Source organism: Brachyhypopomus gauderio, chromosome 14 (assembly GCF_052324685.1).
Source record: "Brachyhypopomus gauderio isolate BG-103 chromosome 14, BGAUD_0.2, whole genome shotgun sequence".
Taxonomy (NCBI): domain Eukaryota; kingdom Metazoa; phylum Chordata; class Actinopteri; order Gymnotiformes; family Hypopomidae; genus Brachyhypopomus; species Brachyhypopomus gauderio.
This window is the reverse complement of record NC_135224.1, coordinates 9,152,168-9,167,399: the sequence shown is the minus strand read 5'-3', so window position 1 is coordinate 9,167,399 and position 15,232 is coordinate 9,152,168. Positions and strand designations below refer to the sequence as shown.

Sequence of the window (15,232 nt, the reverse complement as noted above, 5' to 3'; positions counted from 1 at the left end):
GGGGTTTGTGAACACCCGTTTCTCTGTCCGAGGTGCTCAAGTCAAACCGTGTGCACCTGATCCTTTACGGAAGGATTCAGGAGACTCAGAAAGTGCAGTACAACATGGAATACCCCCCCCCCCAACACACACATATTTTAAAACAACACAATTAAAATATAAGTGGAAGGGAACAGGTTTATCAGAGCACACTGAAGAAACAGAAAAAAAAACGTGCAAATCTGCCATTCACCTCTCGGATGTTAGTAAACCGCTATGAAAAACATTAAGTAAACTTCCTTTCCAAAGATATGAAACTGAATCACTTGGGAATTGATCTGCTACAAATCACAAAGCAGCAATAAATGAATAAATAAATATCCAAGAATCTCGGTGGTTGCTGGTGGCCAGAGGGGGAGATGCATTTATGTGGATGAGAGGAAATGTCTGGGTCAAATATGCCCCTTAAAGCCGTGACTTAAGAGGACTTCATTTGCACATGGCTGAAAGGAACAGTAGTCCAGTTACTGTAGACAAGGGACTGTGATGAGGGAGCATGACATCATTAGAATGTCCTCACATGTGAGGTCTGAGCGTGTGTGTGTGTGTGTGTGTGTGTGTGTTCGGTAACTAGATACAGGTAATCAATCTCCTTCTACGGTACTTCACAGAGAACACAATGTGTTTCTCATTAATGTCTGCGCATTACTCCACAGCCAGCCGGGCCTGAGAGAGACCCTGCGCTTCACCACTGGACCCGCTCAAACGCTCCGACCAAAACGACAAATACCGCGGAAACCACGCCAGTGGCCAAGAGCGGGAAAAGACATGAAACGAGAAGGAAAGTGTGAGGGAGCAAAAGGAAACAAATCACAACACAAAAGTGAAGAGGACCGAGGACCTTAAAAAGGTACGAGAGGAAGAGGAGGGAAACGAGGAAAAACCGCAGAGATACGACAAGAGGGGAAAGGGCACAGCAAGAATAACACATACAAAGAGAAGCGTGTTCATGAAATGTCTACCAAACAGTCCTTAACACTAGTCCTTCTTCCTTCTCTATCCCTCACACACACACACACACACACACACACACACACACACACACACACACACACACACACACACACACACACAATACAATGGAGCCATTCTAGCAGCACTGGATCCCCCAATATATTTATTTTCAGATAATTTGTTAGGGGAATTAAAACAATCACAGGCACAGGGACTGGGCTTAATTTCCAGTGGAATGGAACCCAGGCCGTGTGCCTGGATCACAGAGGCCCTACACAAACAGCCTACTGTTATTAGCGGTCTGCACACCCTTCTGGAGCGAGGGATGGAAGAATGGAAAGTAATGTGGGGAGGAAGCGCTTCCTAAGCCCAGGAGAGGCCGTGCTCCCTGGGGGAGTGATGGCTGGGTGAAGTCCTGCTCCGGTGCTACTGGCTCCCCGCCCACCGCCTGTTCAGCCACAGCGCTGAGGTCAGACCTCGGCCGACCAAGTGGGCATAGCAGGACCTCCGTCAGTGACCGGAGTGGGCAGAAGCACCCAACGAGGCGCTGAGGGAAAGTGGAGCTACGATTAGCCGCATCGGGGCGTGACGTCACGAAACCGCCCTGCAATTTACGTAAAATACCAGGAACAGGAGTCAGAAATATAGAGACTATTGTATCAGCGGCACAATGTGTGGTGTAGACGTTTACATCTCGATTTCTAGAGGAATTCAAGAATTTATGCAATCTCCATCTGAACTTGCGTTACCTAGCCCTCGGTTTACTTATGACCAACAATGCCAAATTGCTTTGTCATTTGCAAGGGTCAAGTTACAAGCAAAACGAGCGCACACACCGGGATGACGAACCTTACAAGACTCAGACACACACACAAGAAAACAAACTCTAGCAGGAGGAATGTGGGGCCTTGGCCGGTCGAGGCCGGACAGGCACTTCGTTAGGAGGTTAGTGAGGTTTAAATCTTGGTTAAGCCCACTGCCAACATTCCACCTCAGTAGGAGACAACAGAGCGAAGTGCAGGGAGACGAGCTGTGCGCTGCACTCTGCTGCCACCTAGGGGAGACGAATGGAACTGCACAAAATAAAGACGGTGACAACTTTCCACCAGACGTCTAGAACATCAAGTACCGATGATTTAACCTTCATAAAAAAAACTAATAAATGAATTAAAAAAATGTTAAAGAAAATTTTTGGGATGTGGAAAAAAAAAAGCTCACATTTTATTCTGTGAGCTCACATTTTATTCTGCGCACCAACACATAACCACTTCAAAACTGCTCAAGGACACCGAACAGGCCAAAGCAAAGAAAGGTGTTGCAATGAAAGAGAACATTTCGCCACTACGAGGACTTCTACGCTACAATCGGTCACAGTGAAACTCCACGTTCTTCCGCGGTGCCCTTCGACGGACTGCTCTTCCTTAAGAACATGAAGCCCAAGGCGTCTGGAGAGCTGAACGTTACTCGGCCATTAGTGGCACTGGCCCAGGGCAGAGTGGAGTCCACACTGAACGGCCGGCCGTCTGGGTCAGCGAGGCGTAGCTGTAGTCCTGACCTAGATGCGGTGCTCATCTCTGCGGGCGGAGGAGCAGCTGAAGGCGGAGGTTCGGGGTGGAGTCCGCTCACAGCAGCGACCACAGATGGGAGCTGGGAGAGGACTGTGGGTAGGAAACCAGCCAAGGCAGAGTAATGGATGCAGATGAGGAGGCGGAGTAATGGATGCAGATGAGGAGGCGGAGTAATGGATGCAGATGAGGAGGCGGAGTAATAAATGCAGATGAGGAGGCGGAGTAATAAATGCAGATGAGGAGGCGGAGTCAGGATGCTGCGACCTGTGTCAGTGACAGAATTCTAATATGGACGTGTGTGTGCGTGTGCGTACACATGCATGCTTATGTCAGAGAATACAAGATTAAGTGTCACACACACTGCCACTGTGGTTTGAGGGACTCAACAGTTGGAGGTTGTGAGCCAGACTCAGCCTGAGGTCACAGAAAGGTCAGCTCAGACACCCAAGAAAGTGTTTAATTAAAAGCACACTAGCCAGTGTACTCTGTGAAAGTGTTTCATTATCTCTCCGCGCTCTGGTCTGTCCCAGCTCAGAATATTACATGCCGTGACAGAACTATCGTTTACGCTAGCGAGCGCGAGTGAAGTCAGACTCTCAAGGTTCAAATAGAGGGAAAGAACAGCCTGTGGGGGGAGGGGGGGTGAGACAACCCGCATCTGGACTAAACCGGACCCTGTCCCCGTCCTCCCTCAGCTCTGTCCCAACCACCCCCCTCCCCCGCACCGCTTCCCAGCTGTGGACGTTAATGAGCCCACAGTGCCCGTCTTCCTTGCGTAACGCGGATGGAGGGGCCTCTGTACAGGGCCCACACACGCACTGCCTGGAGGAGGAGGAGGAGGAGGAGGAGGAAGACTGGGGCCAGGCCCTCCCAGGGCTGCACGGATGCAAAAAAGAAAAAAAAAAGAATAAAAGCAAAAAGGCCCAAACGTCTTTTTTCTGCTTTAAATGAAGTGGATAGTTTAAGGTTCCATCCACACCTGCTACTGTCACAGCTAACGTGGCGTGAGCCCGTGACTGCAATGTGGCGAGCAGTCCCGTTTCTGGCGCCTGTAGTGTCCGTTCAGGAGCACCGGAGGGAAACATTTTGGACAGATCAGGTGTTTGAAAGGAGTATTTCAGCACTAAATAAACACATAGAAATGACACATCATTGACATGATTCGTACTTATCCAGGTCCACATGTCCAAAGTGTACTTCTATTGTTTAGAACAAAAGAACACTGGACTTCAATACTCGACATTCATAAAGACGCCCCACAAACAGGTCTGGACCCACTCATCAACACCTGGGTCTGGGGACAGGGCTCACGGGCCAGGTAGTAGGACACTGAGCACTGAAGCATTTAAGTGAATAAAAGCATCGCTGCTACAGGCAGAGACCTGGACGTGCTTTACAAAGACTACCACTATCACTGCTGGTGACTTCCAGTGTTGAGCAATGTCAGCAGCTTTTGTTCTAAACTTAAGAAGGAACATTTAGACTGCAAACAGGTTTTGGCCGACTGACTGCATCTGGGGTCAATGGGAAAACATGCAAATGTGATTTCACTGATCTCTCCATTTAAGTGCTACGGACACCAGTACGTGCGGATCATGAGTGCTGCCCTGGTGGTGGTACCCGGGCCTAGACTAGAGCCCCGCTCCGCATTAACCCGATACCCCTGCAGACCTTCAGTCACGAGGAGAACCACAGGAATAGAGCCCACCTCCATCGCCACACACACACACACACACACACACACACACACACACACGGTCATGACACCCTGAAGCCAGCGCGAGCTCCGCTACTCTGGCGTCTGCCGTGCCACACTGTTTACTGGGAGCAGAAACAGCCCCTTAAATGAGGAGCACTGGTAGTGATTAGAGAGGGGGGGTGAAGAGAGGACAATGAAAAAGAAGGGGGGGGGGGGGGGGGCAGAGGAACACAGGGAGAGAGAGAGAGAGAGAGAGAGAGAGAGAGAGAGAGAGAGAGAGAGAGAGAGAGAAACAGACAGATCCATTTCCCAGAGGCTGGAGGACGACTCTTGATGTCTTTTCTGCATTTGAAACTCCTCCATGTTCCTCATCTTGGACTAATAACCAGTAAAAGAAAACAGGACTTTTCTGCATTCCACTGAAAAGTCCACTCAATTTCTCTCATATGTTCCCTTAACTCTATCCACTTTGTCCTTGAAGTAGGGTCCTTGTTCACACACGCACACACACTCACGCACGCACACACACACACACACCCCTACAACTGTCCTCCGGCATGAGTAGATGCAACCCAAAACAATCTTTAACTCATAACAGGTTGGCCTGCTCTCCGTCGCCAAGGGGTTAGAATAGATCGGGAAAGATAAGGAGCGAAAAAGAAGGATTAAAAATAAACAAAATAAATCACATACACCAAAACAGTAGCTGAGACCTTTGCCCTTCTTGTCGTGACCTGGACAGGGGTCGGCCCTCCAGGGTCCTGCACCGTGCAGCCCAGCACCTGATCTCAGGTAGCCCCCGTTTCACAGAACCAGAGTCCCCGGACCAGACAGAACTTGGCGTAAACTGATCTGGATACTGGGCTGTACTGATAAGAGGGTTTTGTTGATTAAGGTTGGACATAAACCCACCAACAGCTACACAAGAACTAAAGGGTTTCCCCCCTTTAATGGACTTTGCTGACTGTCAGTACCATTAACTGAAGCAAACCAAAAAATTGCTCCTCAACTTGGGCTGGCCAGAAGAAGAAGTGTGGAGACCATGGCGGTCTCCTCCGCCTCACACACACCTACACCCACCTGCTTGATGGCGGTCTCTCCGATCTTGTCTGAGTGTTTGCGTATGCTCTCCAGGAAGTCTTTGAGGTCGGACATGGACGCGTCCCTTATGTGTGTGCGCAGGACTGGGATGTTCTCCGCCATGATGGCACAGAAGCGGTACGCCCCTGCCCTGGGCAGACAGCTATGCTCCAGCTGTTCCAATGTGCACAGAGCTGGGTAGTATCTGAACACACACACGCACACACACACACACACACAGACAATCATTTGCAGACATGATTTAAGCTATTTTAAAATGATGAAGTATCCAGTGTCACTCTGCGAAATGGCCAACAATGGCCCGGTCCACAGACAGCAGCGTCAGGCTCAACACACACTTCCCCGAGACCAGAACCCTTTCAGCTGTGCAGTTCACTAAAAGGACCATGTCAAGAACTCAGGAAAGAAAAGAAAGAAAGAAAAAACACAAAAACACACAATAAAAGAATGCAGAGCTCGAGCTTTTTCGGGACATTCAAGTTCTGACAAAGGACACGAGAGAACAGAGGTGCCAGCAGAAATCAGTGGCGTACCCACCCCGCTCCACCCACCCGCCGAACATTACACAACACCGCCCGTCACTCCGGAGATGGAGATGGAGCCGGCGCTGGCCGACCTCGCGGCTACCTCGTGGCTAATGGCAAAACCAAGCAGGACGGGGAGGCCTGTGAAGACGGAAGGAACAGATAAATGCAATAAAAGCAGGCGCCAGATTTACGGCCGATGGGTCGCTCGTCTTCGGGTCGGGAGGAGGACGGGGGGGCGGGTGGACGCCAGAGACCGCCGCGTCGGCCGGCGGGCAGGAGCACGCGGGTGCCCGGGGGCGAGGTGCGTACAGACAGACTCCAGATGGGCCTTCTCTTCAGTCACGTGAGACCCGAACGTGAACGCACAGCAGTCCTCCAGCTGCAAGGACTCACCTGAAAGGCAGCTGCATCCTTTTACAACCGGAGGGGTGCAGCTTGTCCCGCCCACATCCCCGCCCACTCAGCCCGTCTACCATCATGGCATGACGGGAGCACTCCGTAGCCTCTTACCACTGGTCTCTGCTCAAGCCATCAAAGCCCCCCCCCCACCCACCACCACCATCTCCACCTCCACCTCCACCGCGTGTCTGGCCCGGACTCTCGGCCCACGCGGAGCTGCTCCGGCTTTGGCCCCTGGTGCTGATGGCGCGATTGATCGGCGAGCCAAGCCGAAGGTCATGGACGCTGTTAAAGGAAAGCAGGCGGCGTGCAGCTGAGCGTGGCGTCAGCAGATCCTCCGAGAGGGGTTCAGGCGGTCAGCCATCTTTCAGCAGTGATGTACGTGGCCAGTGTTTACAGGATTAGATCAAAATGAACGCCTCGGGTATCGTCAATCCTCTTCAGCATGTTGTGCTATACCATTACCGCAGATGAATGACGTTGGAAAATAAAACACATGAAAGAAAAACTATCTAGAAAACGCATTTAAGTAAAAAAAAAAAAAAACTAAAAACTTACAAACGAAAAAAAAAGAAAGTCCCAAACTTAATGGACAGAACTTGTTGTTTAAATAGCCTAACTTCTGCTGCCACCTAGTGTTCACTGGCTGAATTACACGTATACCAACTCTCCTTTGAAAGAGTCACTCAGAACAGGTTACCACTCAACTAAATGGCCTTGCTCTTCAGCTACGGACGTCTTACCTTTTAGCCCTCATCTGTTCCTGCAGTCTGCTGTACATCTCCAACACTGAAAACCAAAACAAAAGGAGGGTTACGAGCTACAGAGGAACTCCGGGTGCTTCTGCGGGTGCTTCTTTGTTTGAGCGAGCGGACGTGTGAAGGCCACTGTGGTCTGTGGGGTCAGAGTTATGGTGAGTCACCAGGGCCCGACCTGGCAGGCAGTGGGTGAGCTTGTCCACCGTGGTGGCGATGTTCCTCTGCTGCACACGGCACTTCGTCAACTCGTCCATCGTCGCCAGGAGCTACAGGGAGACAAACCACGGATTTGGTTTTCACGTCCATTCAAAGATGACTTTGACCTTCACGTCTGGACCGACGTATGAAAATACGGGGCGTTTTTTTATTTTTTGTCACGATGAGGTCATACCTCCTTCCCGTCGTTCTGTAGCTTCCGATTGGTCTCAATCACCTGGCCCTGGAGAAAGAAACCAGCACTGCACTGTGAGAAGCAAAACACCACACCACACACCTCCTTCCAACATCCTCAGATCCACCGTCTAACGAGGTAGCCCCACACCACTCTCTACGTCATTTCTACTGCGCTCTCTTGCTGGCACCTTGAATTTCAGCTGCCGAGTATTAAATCCTGCATTCCCGGCTCTGCCTCCTGATCTCCATTGCTCACGCTACCACACCCCCCCCCCCCCATTACTTCACTCACCTTGAGTTTCTGGGCTTCGCCGCGGACTTTGAGAAGCTCCGTGATGGAGTCCACAAAGCCCTGGAAGTGATGGTTGCACATTTTCTCGATCTCGCGGTCGTGGTTGCGAATGCGGCCATCCAGCTTCTCCATGAAGAGCCCGTGCTCTTGGCCATCGTAGACTGATCTATGGGGGTGGGGCAAAAGGTTTGAAAATGCAGCACTCTGACTGGACACGCAGCTCATTAGTGCCAAGTCACCATAGCCCATAAAACAAACACATGTAGACAATATAGCTTTCCAAGATGGAATATTTTGAATGCAATCTTCATCATGTTGACATTTGAACCAATGCAGTCACAGTACACTACTGCTATTATACTACTCTACCAGCAGGTGGCAGTCGTGCTTGGGAAACGTCTGTGCATGCGAATTAAAAGCCCCAAAGTTAATCTTACTTAGCTTAAGGTAAAAGGTTGAACTGTAACCTCGTATGGGGGTCAATTGCATTTAATTTCAGCAAGTGAAATAATCAGATTCTGTTTATGTAGCAGGGATGGGTTCGGTTCCTGTAGCGTGCACACCAACACTAAATAAGCCAGCGCCAAGAAGAGGGAGGGAGGATCCAAAACAAGTCCAGCCCAGTACAGGAGGTCAGAGGTCAATGGTTCACTGTGTGAAGCAGCAGGCGTGTTGGCTCGTTGCTCCACCAGCATCACACACACTTTTTCTCCGTGACACCAGCAAGCTCACTGGGAAGGCGGGACAGGTTATAACACGAATGGTTGTCGGCAAGTCTCGTTCCAAAATACACAAACACGCCTCACCTGAGCACACCCATCCTCTCAAGAAGGAATTGCCCCTTGCCAAGCAGTGCGGTCCTGACGCAACTCGCCGTTTCCTCCACACACACAGCCTTAAATAACTCTGTAAATCCTGTGCTGGCTCAAACGCCAAGATAACAGCAAGAACTCACGGCACAGCCAAAGCTTCTTATGTGGAACTGAAGGAAGATGCAGTAAACAGATGAGGGATACAGGAGGCAGCAGGTGCCTGTGTGCAACAGGCCTGATCCTCCCACACTACCAACAACTCACAGCAGGTCTGGAGGGGCCGAGCGACCTCTGTAACCCCGACCATGGGCTACAATCTACCATCCACTATACGTTATGGTCGACTATACCTGGCCACTCCAGTAGGAGGGCTTTGAAGATCTCCTTTGATAGCAGAGTGCACTAAAGCCTGCAGAGGCAACGGTTTAGTCTCAGCTGTGAGACCAGAGACCTGTGAGGCTCACATTTGGACCCAAACAGATACTGCCATCTCAGCAAGGGACCCACATGTCCCAGCATGCTCTACAGCAGACCCGGTTCCATCACAATTGGGCAGCAGTATGAAGAGGAAGTAGCGGAGAGACTGAAGCAGACAGCCAGGCGAGGGGGTGTGGAAAGTTTTCCCATCAGCCCCCATCAGGACAGGCTGGTTTCCACTGACGCAGGGAGTGTGCTGTACCAGGTCCAGTCTGCCGTCTGAGGAGTCACCAGCGTCCTCTGACCAATCAACGGGGACGACAACAAGTTGGACACGTGGCAAGATTAGTCTCGAGCACGTCTAAGGATCCTCCGCCAAATTCGTCCGTTTTCCCCCTCGCTTGAATAAACGCCGCCTTCGAACACATTTTTAAGAGCCTGAATCACTCCTTCAAGCACAAGTGCTGTAGTTTCCGAATACAAGCGCTCCACTCCACCGTCGTGCAGAGAGACGTCGGCCCCGCTGCATTCTAGGAGTAGAAAAATGAAGGTTTAAGTCTCCACAGATAAAGGTCCTAAACATCTCCTACAGCAGGTTTAGCAAAAGAAATCCCTGATCACAGCTTTAAATGGTAGATTGAGTTACGGTGAACAACCAAATGCTTCACTATTATTTGCAAGTGTTGACGTGCCCCAGGTCTGTGGGCTTAAGCGGATGAGGACAACCCTGCAGGCATGTCCCGCCGATCCCGGCATGTCCCGCCGGTCCTGGGCGCCTGGGCACAGGACGCCTCTGCTTGTGATTAGCGATTCTCCCCGGGAGCTCAGATCCGACGGAGTTCTGAAGAACGGAGCAATTTGCAAAGATGAAACATGATATCGCTGCAAGCAAGGCCGAGGTTTAATAGCCCTCCGTGTGGATACACTGGAGGGGGGGCAGGGGAGACCACAGGGGGCAGAAGGAGCTCTAGTGCGAGCTGAAGATGGACTGGCATGCTGGGGCAGAGGACAGACACAGAGGCCGTGAGGTGTTCGGCTTTGTGTGCCCTCAACCTGGTTAGAAAAGATCGTGGCAGTCAAGAAAAGGACGGAAAGGTGTTTGTAAGCCGTTACGTAAATACTAAAGTACCTCCCAAGGATGCGTTAGCTGGATGAGCCAGTTAACAGGTTTGCTAGCTAATTTGTCGCAACTGATTTGGCACTCTGAAATAACCATGTCTAAGCATAACTAACAGAACTGTAAGGATTATTCTATTTATAACCACCAGATACGTAAAACAAATCTTTCTTCATATTAATTAATGCTACCCACCATGTAATTAGCTGGAAACTTCATACTCCATGGACAAAACAGTCACTGAAGATGATATACATCCCACTTTAGTGTGGTCTGCAAACCGGTTACACAACATTCTTATTCACCCTACTGCCTACATTGTCATCGCCTCGGAGTTACACTAAAGCAGTGTGTGCTCACGTCATTTCCTTTAGTGTATGGAAATCCATCAGTGGCTGAAACAACAACAAAAAAAGAAGAAAGAGTAGAACGGGATGGAAATAGCACAAAGGACCTACATTTAGCACTCGTGAATGCGAAACTGGACAAAACCCAAGTAATAAACCAGCGGCTAATGCGGCGTTTGGCGGCAGCCCCTTCTGTAGCCAGGGAAGCAGTCGCCCACTATTTTGTAAGAGAGTATTGTATTGTATGTAGTCATTGTATTTGGGCAGTTCCCGGTCAGATGTATTACCAAACAAAAACAACCACAGCCTGGCCCTGTGGGCCCAGGCACCTGACAGACCAGGGCTGGATCAGAACTCCTGCAATACATCTGCACTGTACAGAAACCATCCACCTTAAACTGAATCTCTGTCTTCAGATAGAGAATAGATTAGCTCAACTCATCCCGAAACATCCACTTTTCTTAAGATAATACCCTGCTGCCTAAAGACTAGCTAACGGAGCATGCTACACACCAGGGTCTGCCGTGGACCCTCCTTCTTTTAACTATTGGCAGAGTTGAAAATGCAGTGTTGACAATTAATACATATGGTACAGTAGCGGAACTAAAAGCTAAAACCAACTTAACTCAAAAGCACCAACGTGGTGCCAACAAACCCGGAGGCAGAACCCTCCGTGATATCAGCAGGGAGGGACTTGGTGCTTCCCCGCACAGAAGGCACGGGCAGTCGGCCCGGCCACCACAGGTCTGGAGCTACAAGAGAAGGTCTAAAAGAGGACCTTAGGTTCAGCCACTCAGCAAGCAGTGAAATCTGATCAGCCTCCCAGCACTGAGTGGGTCAGGAGAACGCAGGCAGCTCCTCCAGCTCGGAGAGCTCGGCCCCCGCGGACAGGAGAGAGACGTGAGCTCCTTTATTTACCATCTCCATCATATCCTGGGTGTCAAAAACAGGATCACATCCAGGACCAGTAGAAAGACTTTAATTGAGACATCAATAGGGGACCAAACAATAGTGTGACCTGCTCAAATCATAACAACTGCAAGAAGACAAAAGCTATTATTATGGCCGGTTTAAAATTTGGTGTCTAGAGGTTTTACTGCAGTACTAATGTGATCGTTCGTCATGACAGCGTGTAAAGTAAATGCAAATATTTTATTTTTGCGTGTGCTTATTTTAACTGCCAAAAGACCAGTGTATAGTATTTTCAGGAATGACTAAGGAACACAACAAAACAATTAATCTTTAAAGTAGGGGTGGGACTTTAATGCGTTAAATTCGATTAATTAATTACAGGGAAAATAACGAACAAAAAAAATTTACGCATTTTAGCGCATGAGACACTTTTGCACCGTGGAATGTTTCTCAATGCAAAACATGTTGGTGCTAACGCGCAGGTCAGTAATGATAACTTAGCTGATAAATGTATTCCTAGTACGAGCAAACAGTGTCGCCAGTCAACACTCGACCACATGTCGGGGTTCAAATTAAGAAACAAAATGTCAAAGTCCACGTCAGACAAATTCTGTGGACTGTAGACCACTCTCTGTGGTCGAAGATAAAGGCTTACAATAAGCGCTGCACATTGCGTCAACAGATGCAAGTTATGAACTGCCGTCCAGAAAGACAATGTCGAAGAAAATCCAGCAGCTGTATGATGAGGAAAGGGAAGTAAAACAGGTTATTGTGAAGAACGCCACAAATGTGGCTCTGACTGGGGATCACTGGACCTCTGTTAGCAACAAGAATTATCTTGGTGTGACAGCTCATATTATAGATGATGAATGGAAGATCCCGTCATTTTCTTTGAACATGCAGACGACGACTTCTAAGCACTATGGAGATGCCTGTGCAGAGGACTTTATGGCTGTGGCAGAGGCCTGGGAAATTTAAGAAAAAGTCTACCATCTAAAATGGTATTAAAAAAACATCTGATTTAATTCAGTTCTTATTCTTTCAATATCCTGAGCAAAACTTCCCAAATTAAATTAACATTTTTGGTCAGAATTTCCAGTGTTCTGAAAACTATTTGCTCTGTTTTCTGCACTCATCTATTGGTCTGTTAGTAGACTGGTGGAAAAATAAACAAGATGTTGAAGTTTATGCTAATGTTCATTGATTCATTCATCATTCAAACTTAAATTAATATTTCTCATGTTAAATATTGAAGCGTGATTAAAATGCGATTCATTTCGATTAATTAATTACAAAGCTTCTAATTAATTTGATTAATTTTTTTTATCCCACCCCTACTTTAAAGCTGTATGGCCAGTAATCCACAATTACAAGGGTTGGACGATCTGATTATTTGATACGGCGAGTGATCTTGAAGTCGTGCTATGACCTGCTTTTAAAGTGAATCATAGAGATTGTTATATTTTATGTTCTCCTATTTGGGCATTGATTAGCGGTTTCATATGCAATACCAAAAATGTATGGATACACATTCTCTGAGGAACACGGCTACCACGTCTGTCACACTCCCTGCTCATCTGTATCTCACAAGGTGCCGAAACAAAGTTATCATGGGAATACATATTAGAACATTAATCAAATATGATCAAGCAAAGGTGGAAAGGTGTGATCAGATTTAATCGGCGATATGTGTCGCGTGTGTCAAACCTTAGATGTCAGATTGGCTACTATGTATGTCAATCAAAATACAACCGTCAGTGCAGATGGACGATAGCCATCATTCCTCCACTACTTTTTAATGTCATGCGATCTACCCGCATTCCTTCGCGATCGACCCGCACTTCCTTCGACGTAATGGGCACCCCTGCACTAGATGCATGGTATGATGCATCTATGCTTTTCGAATACCAATTGATGGCTGCATAAACAAAGCAAAAACTTGTTTACGTTTTACTTTGCTTTTTTGTGTGCAATTTACTACTATACTTTAAAATGGGGAGTACATTTCAAAACTGGGAAGAAAGATCTCAATTAAGATCGTGATTGTGGGTGTTCAAAAGTTAGTGATATGATTTATTGGGAATATCTTAAATTACTAACAGCTAATATTGATTAAGAGCTCATGGGGCTAAAGCCTGTAGGAGCAGAGTGAAGCAGAGCTAGAGACGGGCCAGAACTCAACACAAGTAGGAGGTCACTGGTGGGCACGTCAGCGGGGTGGGGAGGGGCTCAGAGTTTGAGGAGGATGAGCACACAAGGCAGAGAGAGGGGAACGCCCTTCAACAGTCCTAGGAATGACTCTCTGGATCAAGAATATTCCAGAATGGATAATAGGCACTCCTGAAATGGTAACAGACGGGTTACATTAGAACATCTAAAATAAGAACATGCATAAAGAAGATTCTAGGTAAGTGGCTGCAGTGTACACGTGGAGATATTAACAATTGTAGTAAAGCACTTTCAAGCACTCTGCTTGCACAGCTGATGATGGATCTCTGTCCGAAACAAATATACAAGTTTGCAATGATCGCTGCAAATTCAGCTGAAGAGTCTTACAAACACTGTATGGCAACAGGGAGAAAAATAATGTTGTGTTCAGAGGTTGCAACCGCCAAAATAACTTCTAGCCCCAAGACAGCTGAACCAAAACAAACCAAGCTGCAGCCTCCAACCTTTGCGTCATTTGCACCATGTGACTCCTGAGATGATCCTAGAACCCACTGGGCTCAGGGAAGTTATTAAGTCTATCAGAGTTCTGATCTGGTAAACCACTACGACCACCGATGAGAGAAAAGGAAAAGACTGACGTAAACAGGCACCAATCGGGCGTGTCCTTTGCTAGAATAGTAATGAGGCCCTAGCAGAAACATGTCTATGCACTCTATGCCAAACCACACCATCAAGAAGCGGACCTGGTGGCAGTGACCGACCATCACCCGATGGGAACAATGTTCCACCTGGAGCGAGTCTTGATGACTCAGGTCTTCCTCCTGACGCACGTCCTTGTTCCTCATCCACAATCAAGGTCTTGGCAGTAGAGTGTGATCTGTGCGGGACTTCCTGCATCAGGGCCTGCACTGTTTACAGGTGCGCTGTGCCCGGTTGCAGCTTGGTCAGGCGCCATGCCATACCGGGTAGCGAGGATGAGAAGTCGCAAGGAGATGAGTCATTCTCTTTATTATGGCCCTGACTTCACAAGGCACTGTCGAGGATTAGATGTCAATGATGCAGGTATACGAAGAGTGCAAAAGAAAACTAAAATAATGGAAGTGTTGATTCATAAGGTCTCTCTACCCTCAACTCACATTTTCTTTTTACCTCCACTAAAAGATTTTGCAGAGTTCTTCACTAAAAGAACTCTGCAAAATCTTTTGAAACTTTTGTTCTAAATTCCTTAAGAGAGTGGGAGAGGAGGAGGAGTGAGTTCTCTCCATCCAGAGACACTTCTAACATTTATACATTCAAGAAACGTAATACATTCCAGAACTCTTTAGGGAATTCATTTGCTTATTGCAGCCCATTTCAAATGGCGTAATTCAAATCCTGATGAGCAAAGATGATATCATGCATCATTTTCAGAAGCACAGCCACAAACCAGGCCCACGCGTCACAAATGCTTGGTGTCCCCACACCACCGGGCCCTCCTGCTGTTACATGAGCCAGAGAGCAGAGAGGGCAAATCACTCCTTTGACTCTGCCGCGGGGGGCAGTTCTCCCTGCCCGAGTACCGCAATAACCCCCTTCATCAGAGTGGCAAATGTCAGAACTCTGTTGAGTGTGTGTGTGTGTGTGTGTGTGTGTGTGTGTGTGTGTGTGTGTGTGTGTGTGTGTGTGTGTGTGTGTGTGTGTGTGTGAGTGAGTAGGAGGCGATTCTGGTAAGCACAGTGGCCCTTAATG

At 48.3% G+C, this 15,232-nt stretch overlaps 1 protein-coding gene across 5 annotated transcripts in view; it reads right to left on the bottom strand.

The window, feature by feature from the left end:
• Positions 1–15,232, bottom strand: part of exoc6b (exocyst complex component 6B) — a 61,887-nt gene that overhangs the window by 43,898 nt on the left and 2,757 nt on the right. For all 5 annotated transcript variants that reach the window (XR_013120864.1, XM_076972433.1, XM_076972434.1 and 2 more), the window contains exons 2-6: positions 7,731–7,896; positions 7,437–7,484; positions 7,221–7,311; positions 7,031–7,076; positions 5,341–5,545 (exon numbers count right to left, since the gene is read on the bottom strand). Coding sequence is in view for 4 of the 5 variants with exons in the window: in XM_076972433.1 (XP_076828548.1) it covers positions 5,341–5,545; positions 7,031–7,076; positions 7,221–7,311; positions 7,437–7,484; positions 7,731–7,896 (556 nt within the window). In the remaining variant the exon portion in view is untranslated. The remainder of the gene's footprint in view (positions 1–5,340; positions 5,546–7,030; positions 7,077–7,220; positions 7,312–7,436; positions 7,485–7,730; positions 7,897–15,232) is intronic.